The sequence below is a fragment of the Gopherus evgoodei genome, chromosome 9 (genome assembly GCF_007399415.2).
Source record: "Gopherus evgoodei ecotype Sinaloan lineage chromosome 9, rGopEvg1_v1.p, whole genome shotgun sequence".
Classification (NCBI taxonomy): Eukaryota; Metazoa; Chordata; order Testudines; family Testudinidae; genus Gopherus; species Gopherus evgoodei.
Genome location: NC_044330.1, coordinates 59,645,677 through 59,659,926, shown reverse-complemented (window position 1 = coordinate 59,659,926; position 14,250 = coordinate 59,645,677). Strand labels below are relative to the sequence as shown.

Genomic DNA, 14,250 nt, shown 5'->3' with positions numbered 1-14,250 from the left:
TGAGAGCTGAGTTTGGCACTTATATTTAAGCCATGTTACTTGCTGCTGGCAAATGGTAGGCTGAGCCATATAAGCCACCAAAGCCATAACGTAGTTTACTTTCTGCCCATGGAACCTGATCTAAAGGGAACCACTGTCATTAGGAATCCTATCTGAGGGTGTATTAGACTAGACAATACCATCAGCGTGGCAAAAAAGACTACCCCAGAATAAAGGCTGGGTGAGCAATCTGATATAGCCCGAGGCAGCGCACGCAGTACCGGAGCATGAGGCTCTGTTTGGCCCCTTGCCAGAGGCTGGAAAGGTTGTGGAAATAACAGTCAGCTCCTGGGAGAAAGGGAATTGTTTGATTTACTGTGCCAGTAGCCACTAACTTTCCACAAGCCATTTACCAATAGCACAGGTAGAGTTCTGGAGGGAATGGTGTGGTACTAGTCCTCTGAACAGAGGGTTCTGTAGTTGGTGCTGAAATACCCAGCCCATCTTGCCCTCTTAACCTGTGAGGGTGCCATGGTGGGCCACTTTTTCCTGTGCTACCGCTCTGCTGGTTTCAATGGAGATACACCAGGCATCCCTTTGGACCTATATTATTGCAGCTGAGAGATTTGATTGTATTGTCCTGAGAGGATGGATCTACCAGATACAAGACAAGATTAGCCCCTAATGATGCTCCACTTCCTTCTGGGTAGCAGTAATCTGAGAATTCTATCATAGCAGTGTCTTACTCAGCACTGCCTGGTAGTGACAGTTGTCACCAGTTCTCTCACTCTCTCCTCTCACGCAGGCTTGCTTGGGTATTAAGCAGGCTCACAGGGTTCTGCTTTCCCATGGAGAGTCTCAGCCCAGCCCACAAAGGACAAGTATCAACCTCTGAAAACTCACTATCCCAGTTAGCACTGACTGGGCCTCTTGTTTGCAGGGAAGCCGAGGACTGAATGCGCTAATAGAGGGGGTCCTTCCAGATAAGGGTAGTAAGAGGAGTTTACTTGGCCATGTCATTTCGGCACCTCTGGCAGTGACCCTAGCACATGCGGGCAAGTGCCAGGCTCTGCTCTGCTCTGCTACAGCAACCAGTTGCTGCCAGGACAGGACACCGATAATTAATCTCTTGTTGTTAAATTGTGTAGTCAATAGTGTGACCACACTTGGTTCTGTTATGAAATAGACTCAGGAGCCCGGTAACCAATATCAGCCAGGTTTATTGCTAAAAGCCAATACCGGAAAAATGGTTCAATACAATACCAACTTCTGGGATGCCGTATTGTTGTTAAATTCACCTTACATAGAAGGTATGCTCCCAGAGCTACACATTTCAGCTGGTAGTATTTATAGGATGATTTTAGAGGTTACAAACCCCTTCACACTTCACTAAAACCCAAACATCAATTTGTCCCCATTCCCCATTTTTCTGTATCTTCTTTGCTAGCACTTCAGATACTTATCCGAGAAAGTATCTATACCAGGGAAGAACATTAATGGATTTTGCCTTTGACAAGTTTCCTGTTTTCTAACTCCAAAGCTGACTTCAGCTTTGCAGACTGTTATGGGATACTTCTCATAAGTGAACAGGATTATAGAAAGACATAGGCCAATTTAGGCCATATAGCTGCTAGAAATATAAATACACAATATAATGTTATATTGATATTGTGTGCTTAATGCATATTAATACATGTGGTGTGAATAAAGCATATTGATAATGTGATATATATATCACATATATATGTATTAATTAGTCCAATGTATATTGGTCAACAGTGTCCTACAACTGCATTTGGTGTAGGCTTCCTCTCTAATAGAAGTGATAGCCAGCATTTGAATCCAATCTTAGGGTTATGGAAAAGTTGTATTTTGTTGCCTTGTTTTTCAGGGCAGGGACTTCCTTTTCATTCTGTTTCTGTACAGTGCCTAGCACAATGTGGCTCTGATCACACTGGGGCCTGTGCACACTACCACGATAACAAATGTATTATTATACAATTATTATTAATAATAATGATGCTGATAATAGTAAAAAAAACCAGCTCCTGTGCCCTCCCCCTGGGCTCACTCATTTCTCCTTCTCCTCTCTCCCCTATAGAAGTTACACAAGTCAGTTTCTGGAAGCTGGTCCTCAGCGAATTGGTTCAAAGTATAAGAAGGTGATGTTTGTGGAATATGAGGATGGGACCTTTAAGAAGCGCAAGGTATCAGATCAACGTGACACAGGAATTCTGGGACCTGTCCTTAAAGGAGAAGTTGGGGACCAATTTTTGGTAAGAGAAAGAGAGAGATGGCTTTCTGGGAAAGGTAAACTCTGAAGATTCATTACTGTTCTTCTTCCTGGTCCCCTATTCATGCCTATGGTCTAACACAAATTCTTTACTGAGTCCCTTGTAGTAGCTAGTGTCCACCAGAAAGGAGGACCTTCTTTCAGTTGCTATTGAAATCTAGAGGTAAAAGCCTCATTGACTTCAGTGGAAATTCACATGGGATGGATTTGGCCCAACGCTCTTGACTTGCCTTTAATGCAATCAGCTGTGCTTAATAATCATACTAACCCATACATGGTACGTGCCTTCCAACACATTCTTCTGAGACAGATCTGTCCACTTCCTTCCTTGAGTCTTCTCCAACTATGTGTGGCTTGCATGGGTAATTTAGGATGTACAGTACCTGGGGGAGGCTGCTTTATACACACAGCCTATCTCACTGTACTCTTTAATTAACTGGCTGCTTGACTTGTATATCATTAACAAGAGGCAGAGTGGGCTTCTGGTGAGAACAGGTTATGATTCAGCAGATTCTAGTTCTAGTCTGTTTGATTTGTTGTGTAGCTGACAGCAAGGAACTGAGACCAAAGACTTCAAACTGGAGTGGCACGTATCTCCGTATTTATTTGATTGGGCAGGTGTTCAGAAACGCCACACACCCACGATTGCATTTGAGGCAGATGAGAGCACAGCACCTTTGTGAATCAGGCCACTTACTCAAGCCTCTTATGGATTCAGTGTCCAATTATGGGTACCCATGTTTTAAAAAATCAGTCTCAGCCACTGTGGGCCTCACTTTTCCCATCTGTAAAATGGGTCTAAATAATATTTCCCTACCCTCTAATAATTCTGCCATTTCCATGCTCTTCCATGGACTGACTGAAACTGGGACCTCAAAGAAAGTCAGGGTCATAGAGTTCAAGACCAGAGGAAAGCCACTGGATCATCTAGTCTGACCTTCAGCCATCAAAGGCCACCAGCACCCCCACACTAAACCCAACAACTGAAATGAGACCAAAGTATCACAGCCCACAGGGGACTAGACTGTTATGTGCCACAGACAGAGAACAGAAGGGACTGAGGTGCACCAGTGCCCGAGGCCCCCTGCAGTAGCAAGGCAAAGTGTGCCAAAGACCAATCCAGACAACATGGAGGCACTGCTGAAGATGAATGACCATAAGGAAAGTTTTGAAGACACAGGGCTATTGAGGGCTAAGTGTTATTGTTGTTTGTTGTTATTTCAGATTGTGTTCAAGAATCTAGCAAGTCGGCCTTACAACATCTACCCTCATGGGCTCACCAGCATAAGTTCCTATCACCCAGTGAAGTCTTCTGAAGGTGAGATTGGCTGAGGAAGGAAGGTCACTGGAATTTAGAAGAGCTGCTGGCAAAGATCACATACCTCAGAACAGGAGAGTCTGGTGAAGCCCGCAGTAAATGGGCTGTTTTAACTATTCAAAGTACTTGGGTACTGATGTTCCCTGAGACTGTATTAACTCTTGAGAAGAGACCCCTCTGTGCTGTAGAACCTTCTCTTTAAGGGAGGTTTTGGGGACAGGGGCTGACAGGAGAGGTCCTGTTGATCAGGGAACTGAGGGTCAACCACAGGGTCCAGGAGGCAGTGTGGAGGCCTCTCTCATGCAGATAGCTCTGGCCTCTCTAGGGCCCCCAAGATCTGAAAAGATCTGCATGTTCTGGAGTCCAGATCTCCTGCTACTTCCACTGAGAGGCCAATCCCACCCCACAACAGCAGAATTCAAAGGAGGCTGTACAAAGGGACCCTCTTGCGGTTTCCTTGCCCCTGCAGAGGTTCTGCAATGAGGGTCACTCTATGGTCACATGTTCCCTCTTGATGCTTTCAGAGAACAGGAACCGATCCCTCTGCTGCTCTTCATCAGTAATGGAGGAATCACCAAGCCTCAGACATTCTTGTTTTTACACAGGATTCTTTAGCATATCAGATCATCCAAGTCAGTATCCTCCTCTGGCTGTGGCCAGCAATGCTTTGTAGGAAGGAAATACTCACTGCCATAATGCACCTTCCAGTGAGCGATGCTGTACACGTGCACTGGGAAAATTCCTTCCTATCCCATGCACAGTGATTAGCATATGTCTTGTATATTTCACTTTCTCCTCATTCCCTAGGCATTTCACACTGACCGGCCCTTCCAAAAACCTTCCTGGAACCACACAGCTATAAGATGGGTTTTAAATGGTAGCTTAAAGCAAAGTCAACTAAATAAACTTTCGTGGTTCTAAAAGTGTTTTGAATGATCAATTGGCATTTATGACAAAATTCCTTAACATAAAACACTGCTTTATTAGCAGTGGTGTAGTATGGTATTGACATGGCTGTCAGCTGCAGTGTTTTGAGCCATTGCTGTAGGCTAATGCCATATTTTTAATATAAAAATCGATATCTAGTTCTTTTCAGCAGTAGATCTCAGAGCATTTCAGTTTTTAATATACTTAGCCTCACATAGCTGTGTGAGGCAGGGCCCTGCTATTATCCCCATTGTACTCATGGGAAACTGAGGCACTGAGCAACTTGCCCCAGGTCACACAGGAAATCTGTGGCAAAATTGAACCCAGGTCTCCCAAGCCCTTGGCTAGTGCCCTAGCTGCTGGACCACCTGATTTGAGACAATGATAAGCACTAATCCTCCTCCTGCCATTTTACTTAATACAACCACCCAGTTATGCCGCCTTCCCAGTGACCAGTACCAAAATCAACAGGACTGCTTCGCAGTCAGGTGCTGCTCAGTGGACTGGAATCTTACCTCATTTATACCAGTGTAAATCAGGAGTATTTGCATGGAAGTCAGCAGAGTAACACTGGTGTAAAACTAGTGTGAGGGTGGCAGAATTGGGCCCTATGTGGCATTAGTGAAATGCTCCCTGGGCAGGAATCCTCCATTCTGATGCTGCCAGGGTGGGTGAGCTGGGCACATAAGCACTCCCCTGCTCTGCTTTAGTTTGAGGTTTCCCTCTGGTTCAACTTCTCCTCCTGGTAGTGCTTCTTGTTTTCCTGTGTGCAGTTGCTAGGTTACCATCTAGCCTTCCAACCACTGCTGGGCTGCCACCTGATGGAATTCTTTGGGAGACATTGTTACTTAGGAACCATCCTGATTCCTGGGTGGGCATCATGCAGCTTCTGTCTCCCTCCTCTTTCTTAAGGATTAAAACTATCTAGGACAACAATCACAGTGCATGAACAAGCTCCTCTGCTGCTGCTTCTAGCTGGCATGGGAACCTCCAAGAAAAGGAGAGGAAACAGTGGTTTCAGATTTCATAAAACTAGCTCAGATTTGCAACCCCCCCCTTTTTTTGCCCTGCTATGATTTAATTTAAGATAGTGCTTTCCTCCAGGACAGCTAGGTTCTGTTCCCAGCTCAGCCACTGACTCACTGCATGACTGTGGGCAAGTCACGTCCATGCTTGTGACTCCATTTCCCCAGCTATAAATTTGGGCAGAACACTCATCCATCCTTGTGGGATCTCTGCCTATTGATTATTGTACCATAATTTAAGGGTGATTAATTAAATCCAAGTTTTTCTAGCAACTTGGGCTTGGCATTAGGGTAGGATGAGCCCCCTTCAGAAGCATATCGGGCATAAGCAATTGCCCTGAGCAGGTATCATCACTGTATTTATTTGATGTTAGTGTTTCCTGTCTTCTAACCAACCTTCTTTTCTCACAGCTATTCTGTATTTGTCTGTCATTCTGCCCTTCTCTGCATCACTCTTCACCCTATCTATTCCCTTGCCATTTCACCTATAATCCTCACTCAGCATGACACAACCCAGATAAATTTGAATTCAGATCAGACTCAGCCCATGATATTCATAAGTGGTTTCAAAATTAAGGTACAAACCTTCCCTTCCATCCCTGTCTCTGTTTGGCTCAGGCAAGTACTAGCACCTCAGGAGAAGTCTTCAAACCTTCCCTCCATACTGTACAGGCCTCTTGGGTTTGCAAATGTGGTCCTGATTCAGGAAAGAACCTAAGCGTGTGCTGAACTTTAAGCACCTGTTTAAGGCCCAGTGCCCTTCCTGCAGAGGAATGCTTTGTTGGCTCATGTCCTTAAGCTGGAAATGTTGTGGGATCAGGCTTTCTCATGAGATTTCAGGAGCTCTGACTGAGCCAGCAGTCCCCACAAAAGAAGCCTCAATCCTGGAATCTAAGCACTGTTGTTTCTGGACCTAGATGCTTGTTCTGGACCTTCTGCTGCTTCTCAGGATGCTTGTATGATCTTGATTCCTACTTGTCCCATTCAATCTCCTCCTTCCTCCAGCCCATTTTATAAGTAGGATTACCTCCTCCATCGAATGCCCAAGCCTAATAAATTGCTCTTGGGGGTTGTCTGTTACCAGATAAAGATGTGAAGGGTATACCTATTGAGCCTGGCCAGTCATTCAAGTACAGCTGGAAAGTGACGACTGAGGATGGACCAGCTGGCTCAGATCCTCGCTGCCTGACCCATTTCTACTACAGCTCCATCAACCCAGTCCGAGACACGGCCTCGGGGCTAATTGGCCCCCTCTTGATCTGCTCTAAAGAATCGATGGATCAGAGAGGGAATCAGGTGAGCTCTTCCCTTTCAGAGTAACCGCCTGCCATGGTGGAGATGGAGGTGTGGCCAAAGTGTGCTGGAGTCCCGTTCCTTTCCTGGTGGAGCTGCAGGACAAAGCCATTGTGGTGCGACATAGTGACACTGCACCGCAGCTTCCCAACATTTGAATTTTCCCGTTGTGATAATGCATCATTGCTTGCTAATTTTTCATCCTTAGGGACAGATCCCAAAGCCCTTACATAGGCAGATCTCTCATTGGCTCATAAGGGAGGTTTGCTTGGCTAAAGGGCTGCAGAATTTAGTCTTTACTTTCCATCACACCAATATTAATCAGAACTGACAAAACCTGTGTCTGTTCCCTTGATTTCAGTGCAGACATATGGTTACCTGCTCTGGACAGCTAGTTCTGCTGTCAAGTGCTTGGTCATATATCCATATGATGGGTAATTTACATTACTAAGGGATGCCTTTATATTTGAGATCAAAGCTGATGTTACAGAAACACAGCAGCTCGGTTATAGGAAATAATTCATATTGTAACTCACACCTATGCTCTCCTGCCACTGAAGGATCTCAGTGATTCTGGAATAATAATAATACCTAGCTCTTTTCATCCATAGATCTCAAAGCACTTTACAAAGGAGTCAGGATCATTATCTCCATTGCACAGATGAGGAAACTGAGGGGAAGTGACTTTCCCAAGGTCACCCAACAGGCTAGTGGTAGAGCTGGGAATAGAACCCAGATCTCCTAAATTGCAGTCTAGTACTCTATTCACTAGACTGCACTGCCTGATAGGAAACAGCCTCATAAGTGCACAGGTCACTAACATATCCATGGCACCAGGTGCATAGTAGTGTAGCAGCAACATTAAGAGCAAGGGAGTGTGTCATAAGGCATGGCCACCCCATAGCACTCCTTTTTGCCCAAGCATGGCACTGCCAGCATTCCCTACCTCAGTTTCCTTCCCTGAGGTGGATCACCTCAGCTCTCCAACACAGGTCAATGCTGGAGATGTGGCTTGGCCCTCCAGCCATGTCACAATGAACATGACCCCTTCCGTGGTAACAACAATCCAGCTAAAAGCCCCAACAAACAAAAAGGTTCTTCTGCCCTCAATGGGTGTCTTTTTAGCCCACCATTTGTATTCTGGTCCCAGCCCCTTTCTGGGTTACCTTGGTGTCTTCTCTGCTCCAACACAAGGCACTCAGCCCCAGGCTGGTGCCCCTGGAGAACCTGGCTTTCTGCAAACCCTGGCTCATGGCTGCACATCCCAGACTACGCTCTTTCAGCCCTTTGATGAGGCCCACTGTCACCTGCTCCCCTTAGTCCTGCCCCTTCAGGAGGGGAAGCAGCACATCCCTTATCGCACAGGTGGGGCTGGTCCTGTCTCCCCAGAGTATCACACAATCTGTTCATGAGACAGACTATTTGTTTTTGTTCTAGTCCTGTCTCTGTGGCCCTGAGCAAGGGCCCAATCCTACAGAGTGCTGACCCCTTCAATGTCCTCTTAAGACACTGGGAGTTAAAATTAATGAGCTCTGACAACAAAATCTATTTATGTTTTCATAACTCCCCAATATATATAGTCAGTGACTGGGCTTTTGGCTACTGCCAGGGTTGTGTTGGTGTCAAGCGAAGGTAGAATTTGGCCCCAAAGCTTTGGACATTTGCTTTGGATGAGCATCTAACACATGTCTGCTCCTCCAGAGCGCACTCCTAGGCAAGGAGATTTGCAAGAACAAGCTTTCATGGCACATTTCCAGTGCTTCTCTTTGGGTTGAGGCATGAGTTGTGCTTTCTGCAAAGAGCTTCTCCCAACCCTGGTTGTAATATGAACACAGAACAGCTTCGTGCTCAGCCTGGCTGCTGCAGCTCACTCTGGAATCTACCATCTCCAGAGGTGAAAGTAAGCCAGTACACCCCAGTATGGCGTACCGGCAAGAGTCTGTGCACTGTGTGGGGGCGGATTGGCTTCCCCTGGCAGCAATTTAAGAGGCGTGGGACTCCCAGCAGCAGCTGGAGCCTTGGGCCCTTTAAATTGCTGCCAGAGCCCTTCTGCCGGAGCCCTGGGGAAGCGGCGGGGCTCAGGTGCAATATAAAGGGCCCGGGGCGCCTGCCACAGCTACTGCCCCGGGCCCTTTAAATCGTCCCCGGAGCCCTGGGGTAGCGGTGGTGGGGCTGCGGCAGCTGCTACAACCCCAGCCCTTAAAATAGCCACCAGAGAGCTGCCGCCGCCTCCCCAGGGCTCCAGCAGCAGGGCTTCGGGGACGATTTAAAGGGTCCAGGGCTCCAGTAGCTGCTACCACCCCAGGCCCTTTAAATCATCCCTATAGCCTACTGGAGCCCTGGGGTAGCTGTGGTGGGGCTCTGGCGGCTATTTAAAGGATCCGAGGCTGCGGCAACTGCTACTACCTCAGCCCTTAAAATAGGCACCGGAGCCTCGCCACCGCTGGGGCCCTGGGGTAGTGGCAGCGGGGCTCTGGTGGCAATTTAAAGGGCCAAGGGCTCGGCCACAGCTACAGCCCCAGGCCCTTTAACTTGCTGCCAGAGCACCGTTGTTGCTACCCCAGGGCTCTGGGGATGATTTAAAGGGCTCGGGGTGGTAGCGATGGCCGAGCCCATGGCCCTTTAAATTGCTACCAGAGCCCCGCTGCCACTACCCCAGGGCCCCAGTGGCAGCGGGACTCCAGTGCCTATTTTAAGGGCTGAGGTAGTAGCAGTTGCCACAGCCTCGGATCCTTTAAATAGCCGCCAGAGCCCCACCGCAGCTACCCCAGGGCTCCAGCAGGCTACTGGGACAATTTAAAGGGCCCGGGTTGGTAGTGGCTACTGGAGCCCCAGGCCCTTTAAATCACCACCTGAGCCCCCGGCTGCCGCTGCTACTCCCGGGCTCCGGCAGCGCGGCTTGGATGGCCATTTAAAGGGCTCAGGGTCCTACTGCTCCTACCCTCTGGGGCCCTTTAAATCACCACCCGAGCTCTGCTGCTGGAGCCCTGGGGTAGCACCAGTGGGGCTCTGGCGGTGATTTAAAGGGCCAGGGTCTCCCAGCTGCTGCTACAGCAGCAGAGCCCCAGGTCCTTTAAAGCTCCGCCAGAGGCTAGGGGCCCCTCTGATGGTGATTTAAAGTGCCCGGGATTCCACTGTGGTAGTAGCAGCTGGAGCCCCGGGCCATTTAAATCACCCCTCAGGCTCCTAGCCGCCTCTGCAGCTGGTAGCCCTGGGGGCAATTTAAAGGGCCATGGGCTCCCAGCTGCTGCTACCACAGCCCCAGCCCTGGGCCCTTTAAATTCTGATTTAAAGCACCTGGGTATTTAAAGGCCCTGCCTCTTCTGGTAGATGCCCTGCCCCCTCCTAAGGACTCCGGAGTACCCGTTAAGTTCTTTAAGTTACCTTCACCCCTGACCATCTCTGAACTCACCTAATATAGTTGCTACCTACATACTGTGAGGCTCTAGGTTGGAGTTTAGCAGCAGCCATATGCCGGATACATGCACACAAAGGACGTGCAGCCACAGGACTCCACTAGCTGGCTGAGAGCACTGTCATGCCCCCTGGCTGAAGCGGCAGGGTGGGAGCAGGCCAGAGCAGGAGTCAAATGTGTGCATGGTGATGGGGTAGCAGCTGGTCAGTCTGCATCAGAGGCAGCCAGGACAACGGTCAGAGCTCTCTGGGGGTCAGTAGGCAAAAGATCCAAGCCCAGGGGCTGGGTCAGTGGGTTGGGGAGGCGAGGTCAGGCGAGGCAGCGAGACAGGGTTGGGAGAGGCAGCAACCAGCAGACAATGGTCTATTGCTCAGACAGCTTCCTCTTCCTGTTGGGGCCTTTCTATAGTCCAGGTACCCAGGGAGAGTGCTCCTGTCCATCCAGTCAGGGGCCCATAGGCCTTTAGCAATCAGGCTGTTGGTCAGGCAGGGATTAAATGCATTGCTGGGCACAGCAGCTAAGGCTGCCACCTGGTGGGCCTGGCTGCAGTACCAACGTCCTGCCCAGTCTTGGGTGATCCGTTGGCAGGTACACTGTAACCTCTGAGTGTCAGTTTACCTCCAGGCCAGAGCCATACCAGATTATGAATAACCCCCTTCCTCTGTGATTCCCAGATGATGTCGGATGAAACGAGGTTTGTGCTGTTTTCGGTCTTTGATGAAAACCACAGCTGGTACCTGGCAGAAAATATACAGAGATTCTGCACAGATGCAGCTACTGTGAACCCCCAGGATCCTGATTTCTATGCCTCAAATGTTATCCACAGTGAGTATCCCAGGGTGGGAGCTGTAAGTGGAGGACTGAAGGAAAAACCAGGATTATCTATACATAAAGACCTATCTTACTTATTGGCTCAGCACAGTTCTGGTAGATCATTGTTAGCTGATATTAGCTAGCAATGAATGACCTGATCTTTCTTGATTGTAAACTGGCAGGAGTTGTAGACCAAGCTGGATGAGCAAGCATCTCAGAGAGGTGATTAAGAAAAAGCAGAAAGCCTACAAGGAGTGGAAGAAGGGTGGGATTAGCAAGGAAAGCTACCTTAGTGAGGTCAGAACATGTAGAGATAAAGTGAGAAAGGCTAAAAGCCAAGTAGAGTTGAACCTTGCAAAGGGAATTAAAACCAATAGTAAAAAGTTCTATAGCCATATAAATAAGAAGAAAACAAAGAAAGAAGAAGTGGGACCGCTACACACTGAGGATGGAAAGGAGGTTAAGGATAACCTAGGCATGGCCCAATATCTAAATAAGTACTTTGCCTCAGTCTTTAATAAGGCTAATGGGGAGCTTAGGGGTAATGGAAGGATGACAAACGGGAATGAGGATATGGAGGTGGATATTACCACATCTGAGGTAGAAGCCATACTTGAACAGCTTAATGGGACAAAATCGGAGGGCCTAGACAATCTTCATCAGAGAATATTAAAGGAACTGGCGCATGAAATTGCAAGCCCGTTAGCAAGAATTTTTAATGAATCGGTAAACTCAGGAGTTGTACTGTACGACTGGAGAATTGCTAACGTAGTTCCTATCTTTAAGAAAGGGAGAAAGAGTGATCCTAGTAACTATAGGCCTGTTAGTTTGACATCTGTAGTATGTAAGGTCTTGGAAAAAATTTTGAAGGAGAAAGTAGTTAAGGACATTGAGGTCAATGGTAATTGGGACAAAGTACAACATGGTTTTACTAAAGGTAGATCGTGCCAAACCAACCTGCTCTCCTTCTTTGAGACAAAGAAAGATTTAGACAAAGAAAATGCGGTAGACCTAATTTACCTCGATTTCAATAAGGCATTTGACACGGTTCCACATGCGGAATTATTAGTCAAATTGGAAAAGATGGGGATCAATATGAGAACTGAAAGGTGGATAAGGAACTAGTTAAAGGGGAGACTACAACGGGTCGTAATGAAGGGTGAACTGTTAGGCTGGAAGGAGGTTACTAGTGGAGTTCCTCAAGGATCGGTTCTGGGACCAATCTTATTTAACCTTTTTATTACTGACCTTGGCACAAAAAGCGGGAATGTGCTAATAAAGTTCGCGGATGACACAAAGCTAGGGGGTATTGCTAACACGGAGAAGGACCGAGGTATCATACAGGAAGATCTGGATGACCTTGTAAACTGGAGTAATAGTAATAGGATAAAATTTAATAGTGAAAAGTGCAAGGTCATGCACTTAGGGATTAATAATAAGAACTTTAGATATAGATTGGGGATGCATCAGTTGGAAGCAACAGAGGAGGAGAAGGACCTTGGGGTATTGGTAGATCACAGGATGACTATGAGCCGCCAATGTGATATGGCCATTAAAAAAGCTAATGCGGTTTTAGGATGCATTAGGCGAGGTATTTCCAGCAAAGATAAGGAGGTGTTAGTACCGTTATATAAGGCGCTGGTGAGACCCCACCTGGAATACTGTGTGCAGTTCTGGTCTCCCATGTTTAAGAAGGATGAATTCAAACTGGAACAGGTTCAGAGACGGGCTACTAAGATGATCCGAGGAATGGAAAACCTGTCATATGAAAGGAGACTCAAAGAGCTTGGCTTGTTTAGTCTAGCCAAAAGAAGGCTGAGGGGGTATATGCTTGCTCTTTATAAATATATCAGAGGGATTAATATTAGGGAGGGAGAGGAATTATTTAAGCTTAGTACCAATATAGACACAAGAACAAATGGGTATAAACTGGACACTAGGAAGTTTAGACTTGAAATTAGACGAAGGTTTCTAACCATTAAAGGAGTGAAGTTCTGGAACAGCCTTCCAAGCGGAGTAGTGGGGGCAAAAGACATATCTGGCTTTAAGATTAAGCTTGATAAGTTTATGGAAGGGATGGTATGATGAGAGAGCCTAATTTTGGCAATTTATCTTTGATTATCACCAGATAAGTATGCCCAGTGGTTGGTGATGGGATGTTGGATGGGATGGGATCTGAGTTACTGCAGAGAATTCTTTTCTGAGTGCTGGCTGGTGAGTCTTGCCCACATGTTCAGGGTTTAGCTGATCGCCATATTTGGGGTTGGGAAGGAATTTTCCTCCAGGGCAGATTGGCAGAGGCCCTGGAGGTTTTTCGCATTCCCCTGCAGCGTGGGGCATGGGTCACTTGCTGATGGATTCTCTGCAGCTTGAGGTCTTCAAACCACAATTTGAAGACTTCAATAACTCAGGCATAGGTTAGGGGTTTGTTATAGAAGTGGATGGGTAGGGTTCTGTGGCCTGCTTTGTGTAGGGGGTCGGACTAGATGATCACATTGGTCCCTTCTGACCCTAGAATCTATGAATCTATGGTCATGGCTATCCTGATCTGGGCTCCTTCTGGAGGGGGAATGTGATCAACACCTGCTTGTTGTCAGGGAATGAACTGAAGTCTTAACTGTATTGTCACACCTAGCTAAAATATAAAAGGTTAACTGCCATGTGAGACCAAAACACTGATAAAACTTCTCACACCCCTTGCCTCTTCCAGGTATTAATGGCTACGTCTTTGACAACCTGCACCTGAAACTTTGCCTGCATCAAGTGGTGTACTGGTATGTCTTAAGTGTCGGTGCCCAGACAGACTTCCTGTCTGTTTTCTTCTCTGGAAACACCTTCAAACACAACATGGTCTTTAAGGACACGCTCACCCTCTTTCCACTTTCTGGAGAAACCGTCTTCATGAGCATGGAAAAGCCAGGTTAATAATTTTAGTTGTTTTATAAATTACTATGCCCAGCTGCTGTGCAGTATATGTTAACAGAGACAGGTCAGCATGTTCCATCAGGAGCATTTTACGTGCATGAACTATAGGGATCAGCTAGAAAAATAACCAGTTTATTAAGCGAAAGAGAGAAATTAATCAGGACTCAACTGAAACTGCATGAGCAAGTAAATTCCAGGTGCATCTGGTTCTGCCCTTCTCCCTCCCCTCCCCTCCCCTCCCCTCCCCAGCTAGCTATGAAGT

General features: G+C 47.2%; 1 protein-coding gene across 2 annotated transcripts in view; it reads left to right on the top strand.

Moving 5' to 3' along the window:
• Positions 1-14,250, top strand: part of F8 (coagulation factor VIII) — a 72,758-nt gene that overhangs the window by 21,764 nt on the left and 36,744 nt on the right. For both annotated transcript variants that reach the window (XM_030575762.1, XM_030575761.1), the window contains exons 9-13: positions 2,081-2,255; positions 3,497-3,590; positions 6,627-6,838; positions 10,925-11,075; positions 13,774-13,983. In XM_030575762.1, coding sequence (XP_030431622.1) covers positions 2,081-2,255; positions 3,497-3,590; positions 6,627-6,838; positions 10,925-11,075; positions 13,774-13,983 — 842 coding nt within the window. The remainder of the gene's footprint in view (positions 1-2,080; positions 2,256-3,496; positions 3,591-6,626; positions 6,839-10,924; positions 11,076-13,773; positions 13,984-14,250) is intronic.